Source organism: Triticum aestivum, chromosome 7D (genome assembly GCF_018294505.1).
Source record: "Triticum aestivum cultivar Chinese Spring chromosome 7D, IWGSC CS RefSeq v2.1, whole genome shotgun sequence".
NCBI classification, from domain to species: domain Eukaryota; kingdom Viridiplantae; phylum Streptophyta; class Magnoliopsida; order Poales; family Poaceae; genus Triticum; species Triticum aestivum.
Window position 1 is genome coordinate 427,152,489 of NC_057814.1, and position 6,814 is coordinate 427,159,302.

General features: G+C 49.5%; 1 protein-coding gene across 1 annotated transcript; it reads left to right on the forward strand.

Moving 5' to 3' along the window:
• Positions 1-2,965: 2,965 nt before the first annotated feature.
• LOC123169064 (arogenate dehydrogenase 2, chloroplastic) lies at positions 2,966-5,405 on the forward strand. The gene is made up of 7 exons (XM_044586911.1): positions 2,966-3,554; positions 3,650-3,818; positions 4,294-4,461; positions 4,528-4,610; positions 4,707-4,776; positions 4,888-4,962; positions 5,047-5,405. Exons 1-7 carry the CDS (start codon positions 3,130-3,132, stop codon positions 5,275-5,277), a joined length of 1,221 nt encoding a protein of 406 aa, XP_044442846.1. The 5' UTR covers positions 2,966-3,129; the 3' UTR covers positions 5,278-5,405.
• Positions 5,406-6,814: the final 1,409 nt, after the last annotated feature.

Here is a 6,814-nt window from a genome sequence, read left to right on the forward strand (position 1 = left end):
TAGTAGAAAAAAATGGGGCGATAGAACCGCTCCGATGAGAGGTACAACCACTCCATGCAATAAAATGTGGCTGCTGCGGCCCAAGCGGTATAACCGTTGTGACGTACGGTTGTACCGGTTATTGAAACATCACAACCATCGTTTAGCATCGCACCCAAAACTGACAGGAATCACCCTTGAGTTGTAGTTGGGGTGGTACAAGTGCCGGCATAACCACCCCTGTCTACAAGTGTGGCCATGACGAACAAAGCGGTAGAACCACTTGGTTGCCCAATTGTACTGGTTATTATGAAACAACCAGAACAACCGCTAGGCCACTGCCTGAGCACCGCTGCCAAACCCGAGAGAATCACCCCTCGGGTGGTAGTTGGATCGGTACTTGGTCTGGTAGTATCACTCAATGAGGGAGCGACACAATCGCCAATGTATGCGGTACAAATGCCTGGCCATTCATAGTTGTATTCATTCCATAAAGGAGCGGTACAACTGGACTAGGTAAACAGGTACGTAAGACTGAAACTACCACAACTTGTGCAAACGAACTCTGATTTTAACGAACCCAAACTTGATAGAAAGCTAAGGACAAGAGCTGTCAAATCACGATTGGATATATTCATAATTAACAAGGGAAATATACCAAAGATATAGAAGTGTGAAACCTACACAAGTGAAGAATCGGCAAAAAACTCCAATATGGAAAACATAATAGAAGATGCATATGAAATCCGTATTTGATGAACTTGGGCTTGTCATGAAGATAACCACAAGCTCTAGAACTCACATAGAGAAAAGCCAGACAAGAACCAAGAAAGATGATGCCAAGTATCCAAAGGTTTGAGCTCTCTATGAATGATACGATCAAGCTACTCACTCGAGAGAGCCTCTTGATAGTACGACTATCGATCATATAACCCGATCCTCTAATTAACACCATGAGACCGGTAAGATAGAATACCAATCAAGGTTATACCTTTGCTTTGCGCATAGTCCACTTGACCTAGACGATGACGATCTTGACCTCCTTTCTTGACTGAGTTGGCATGATGAAAGTCTTGGTAATTCCTCCCTATACTCCACTATGGGAGAGCCTATGTTAGGCACATCTTCACTTGTCCATTATCACCAGAATGGATGGCAAGCTTCAACCATGTGATATCTTTCTGATGCTCCACTTGAACTTCAACTCAACCTTGATGACGATTACCACTTGATGTCATCCTCCATAGGTTATATGAGATCTTTCTTTTGATGCAAGCCCATGAAGACATACCTAACCTCACATAGATCATGGGTTAGTACACAAAGCGTAATGGACAACACTTACCATACCATGAGATCACTTGATTCCACTTGGTACATCTTCTATGCTTTGTGTGTTGATCAACTTGAATTCACTCTTTGTACTTTCTCTCCATTCTGATGATGTCTTGAAGGTAAGACATGGATGTTCGCACAATGTTCTTATTCAAGACATGTTTGCAACAAACTCAACATCTCATAAGACCAATCTTTGGATAACTCCTTGAGCCTTGGTCAACACATAATCTCCTTTTAACCTTGAAACCAACACATGGTCTTCGAGCAGTGCCTATTGACAGAAACGCTTCAAGTACAACTCAAAGAAACCATTAGTTCATAGGGATTGTCATTAATTACCAAAACCAAACACGGGGACACCATGCTCTTTCAATTTTGGCCTCCTGTCTAGTTACATAATCGAATAGTGGCATCTTTCCCTTGATCATCTCATCTGTGCTATAAAAACTTGATAGTATAAGTGATTTCACGTAACTATCCTAGAACTCGACTGCTACTTGAATAGGGGGTATCTCCTTTCCATGTACCATATCCGTGTGAAGCTGTCAGATACGCCAAATAAGCATGATAACCATGTCTCACACATTTTCTGGGCACCCTGCCAAGACATTCAATAACCAGTCCTTACCGGTGTCAATCAAGAGAGACCTCTCATGGAGCGGCTAACCATAAAACGTCCGGAACCAAACAAAAAGTCCTCTCGATTACGTGGGGAAGTACGCACATCCATCAACCAAAAGTAATCATTCAATCATCACATATTCCAAACCCCATGTTCATCGAGGAAATCCGCAACCTAGTTATAACGGCAATTCCGCTTCGGCGTTATAAGCTGAAAATCTAATGATCTTGAAATCCATGGGTCGTGCTAGGTCCTAACGAGAGACCCGCCTCCCACTCTTCAAATAAGACACCTGTGTTTGCATGATGCATGAACTGTGGTTGATGTTTTATGTGTAGAATGAAGCGAAAACCAGTTTTGAGTGTTTCGGAGATGGGCAGGTTTCAAGGATTTGGTGGGCAGAAGACCTCTACCTCCGCATCAACTGCCGCAACGCACGTGCTCTGGGCCAGCTCCTTGGCGCTGTTACTGCTGGCTAGACCTGTGCATGGACAACCCGACCCAGAGGCCCGGCATCTGGGACACGCTCGCGCTCAACTTTTCGATCCGAAACTCGTCGTGAAAGCCCCAAAAAGCCCCAAATGACCATATATATACATACATACATTTATAATAAATTAATATAACTAAAAAATGCCCCGGTTCATGTGCTTCGGGCAGGGCCGAGCTCAGGCTTGGGATGTTTGCTTCGGGCTTTGCCAAGCCTGGCCCAAACCCGACCCGGCCCGGGGATTGATGAGGTTTACTGCTGGCTATCGAGATTATTATGCGGCTGCCTCCACGTGATCGACTGCTACGCGCATCGGATCTCGCGGATATCGCCATTTTCCCTCAACAAATCCACACCATATGCCCTCTTGATTTGCTTCTGACCGAGCGATCTTTCTTTCCGGAAGTACGCAACTTTCCCGATCCATCCGTCGACCTGAGTTGCCTCCCCCTTGGACTTGGAGTCACCAGCTGCCTCCCTGCAACAGAGTCGACACGTACACAGTTGGCGAGGGCGCGAGAATCACCTCCACGGCTGCACCACCACCACCACCCCCACCACCCTCCGGCCTCCGCGCTGAATTCCCTTCACCCACCACACCCAACTCCGACCGATCTCCACTCCAGACATAATTCGTCGGTTAACCTATCCTTAAAAAACAGATACACGTCACGGTCACTTCGTAAACAGCCGGTCGATCATGGCTTCTTCCCTTGGCCACTTCGCCTGCCACGGCTCCCCCGCCGCTGCCTCGCCGACGCCCAGCTTGCTGGGCCGCTTCAGCCCCGACTTCTGCGCCCTCGCTGCCCTTCGGCCGATCAGACCGGCCGCCGCCGGCGCCAAGCCCCCGAGAGACGCCACCACCTCCACCGAGCAGGAGCAACAAGAGCAGGAGCAGCAGCTCGCCTCCTCGTGGCGCGGCGCTTACGAGGAGCCGTCGCCGTCGCCGTCGGTATCCTCGACGGAGGCGCAAGATCCCTCGGCGCTGCGCGTGGGGATCATCGGGTTCGGCAACTTCGGGCAGTTCATCGCCAGGGGCATCCAGCGGCAGGGCCACGCCGTGCTGGCCACCTCCAGATCCGACTACTCCGAGTACTGCTCCGCCCACGGGATACGCTTCTTCAGGTGACCGACCTATCTTCTTCCCTCGCTTGATTGATTGGGATGCAATTGCAAGGGGATCGATCGATCATGCTGTGAAATGCTAACGACAACAACAGAAGCTTGGAGGCGCTGTGCGAGGAGCAGCCGGACGTGCTGCTGGTTTGCAGCTCCATCCTCTCCACGGAGTCCGTCGTCCGGGCCACCCCCCTCGCCAAGCTCCGCCCCGACACCATCGTCGCCGACGTGCTCTCCGTCAAGCAGTTCCCCCGCAACCTCCTCCTCGAGGTACTTACAGCAGCTACAAATCTTCAACCCAAGCCGTACTTATTATATTTCTTCTCAAAGTAGTAGCTGTCTCTCGTTGAAATTTTAAACGAAACATCAATCGTCACAATTTTCGGCACCTACCCATCAAAGTACATTTTTTTGTGCCGCATTTTTAGCAGTGACGTTGAGTTTTTTTGTGTGTGGGAAGCAGTGACGTTGAGTTAATGCAATTTCGGGATCCTGCCAAAAATACGGGACCAGCATACTTGTGACTGTACGAAGTACCAGTGCAGCTGCATTAGTTTAAAGATTTCGCTACAAATCTGATGTTAGATTTTTATCATGATGTCAGATTTTCTGGAAATTGCCATGCTCGTGATAACATAATTTGACATCCTGGACGTTAGATTTGCCATGATTAAAAATCTGCCGTCTTTTTTTTTTTACCATTTCCATAGTTTAAGTCCATGATTGTTCGTTGCCACACTGTCAGATCCTACCGCCGGAGTTCGGCATTGTCTGCACACACCCCATGTTCGGGCCGGAGAGCGGAAAGCACGGCTGGAGCAAGCTCCCCTTCGTCTACGACAAGGTTCGCGTCGCGGAGGAAGGAGGTCAGAAGGCCAAGTGCGACCTGTTCTTGAGCATCTTCGAGCAGGAGGTCGGGATTTTCATCTCTTCTTCGCTATCCAGCATGCAATCCTAAGTTCCTGACTGTTGCTTGTAGGGGTGTCGGATGGTGGAGATGACATGCGCAGAGCATGACCGCCACGCCGCGGGAAGCCAGTTCATCACGCACACCATTGGGAGGTGAGCAACAGGTTATCTACCTGAAACAGTCTTATCAGCCGATTATGTTTGGTAGAGCCGAAGTGTTAACTCTTCATTGTTGTGCGAGTGATGCAGGGTTTTGGCGCAGCTAAACCTCCAGTCCACACCGATCAACACCAAGGGTTACGAGACCCTCCTGCAGCTTGTAAGCAGTGCGGACTGAAATACAAGAAAAATGATACGTATCTTTTTGGTTCTTGAGAGCCTGTTGTTAACTGATCATATTTGCGGCATTTTCACCGGCATCTCGTTGCAGACGGAGAACACAGTGAGCGACAGTTTCGATCTATACTACGGACTCTTCATGTACAACGTGAATGCCACAGAGCAGGCAAGTTGCACTGATACGATGGACCGTCGTTTTTTCTGAAATTGTGTTAAAATATCGTTCTGAATTTGAAAATGTCATGTGCAGATGGACAAACTGGACAGGGCGTTTGATGATGTGAAGCAGATGCTATACGGCAGGCTGCATGGTGTACTGCGAAAGCAGATCGTAGAGCGGGTCCCCATGCCTGGAGCCCCTTCGTCGCGATCGAGAGAAGGCAGGGAAAGTCCTGCTGCTAACACACAAGAGACGAAGCCCCTATCCCCCTCCCCTTGTCATACGTTTTCCACGGTGGCTTTCAGCACCGCAAAATGTTGAATCTGTGTATCTTTCTCGCCGTTGTAATATCGTTAATCAAGCATCTGCGATTAGGGCTCTATGCATGTAATATTGACCAAGCTTTTTATTTATTTATTTTGCGAAAGGGCCCAAGGCTATATATTAAATATCATATGTCCTTACAAACAAAACCACATAGAAAAATAAAATTACATTCAATGTGCCGAAGAAGATTACATTCAATGTGCTGAAGTCTAATTCCTCCTGCATCCTGATGGTACGCCGTGCGCATAGCTAGATGTCGTCCATGGGCCCGCCTCTGCCTCGGCAAAGCAAACTTCTTAAAATCCAGGAGCATGTAGAAGCAACGGTTGGAAAAGCAGGGTTTCATGATCTCGGGGACCCAGTCCATCCAGGAGACAGACGCAATGGAGCGGTGGGGACCCCAAAGGTCCGAAAGCCCCGAGGATCCAGAGTGTCTAGAAGGCTATATATTAAATATCACATGTCCTTACAAACAAAATCACACCTAAAAATAAAATTACATTCAATGTGCGAAGAAGATTACATTCAATGTGCCGAAGTCCTTCCTCCTGCATCCCCCGACGATAGGGATGTCAGGGCGACGCCCGAACCCGTCCCGCTCCATATACAAATTAGAAAAAAATAGCTCTAGCTAGGCTGTGGTGTGGCCATGACTCACACGACGCAGATGCCCCACCTCCACCACCACCACCGCCGACTGTTGACACGACGCGGACGCCCCATGTGGCCATGATTGATACCACAGCAACGGCGGCGGCGCCTACACCTGCTTTTCCCGAGGTGGCTGTAGACACAGTCCGGGCTCTGACAACAGCCACTCTTCCGGTAGCCAATTCTGGAGCTACTGTAACGCCCCGAGACCGACGCTTCAGAAGACTTCCTTATTTCGTGATCGCCCTGTGTTCCTTTTGGTGCTTGCTCTTTTATTTTTGCATTGCATCGGCACTTCGTTGCCGCCATGTTTTAAAACTTGCATCCCCTCGTAGTGGCCGCGCCCCCCCTTGCTTCCGCTGACCCTTCCGAGACCAACCTCGTTCTTCGTTTTCCCTCTTGCTTAAACCGGAGTCCCTCTTTGCACAGTGCATCGCCCCCTCGCGCGCGTCCGAAATTTGTCCCGAACCCGAACCGGATTTTCGTTACCGTTGGGTCCGGAACATCCCCTAACATCTACAAAACATCTCCGTTTTCTTAATTGGGCTCCCTAACCTAATTTTCCCGGACGTCCGATGATGAACGGAGGGACCGGATACCCCTAAGCTATCCCCTACCTATACAAATAGTGGGAAACCCTAGATACTAGGGATCCTGTCCCATCCATCCATTTCGTGCCGCCGCCACCCACTCACCAAATCCCCATCGGGATCCCCTCCCGATCCAGCCAACCACCTCCCTCCTGTTTTCAGCCACCACCCAATTCCTTCGATCCAACCACCGGGCACCTCGGCCACCTCCTTCCTCGGCTCCTGCCCGAGCGCTCCTCTCCTCGCCGGAGCACAGGACCCCCTCTGCCGCCGGTGAGATGCCCTGGTGC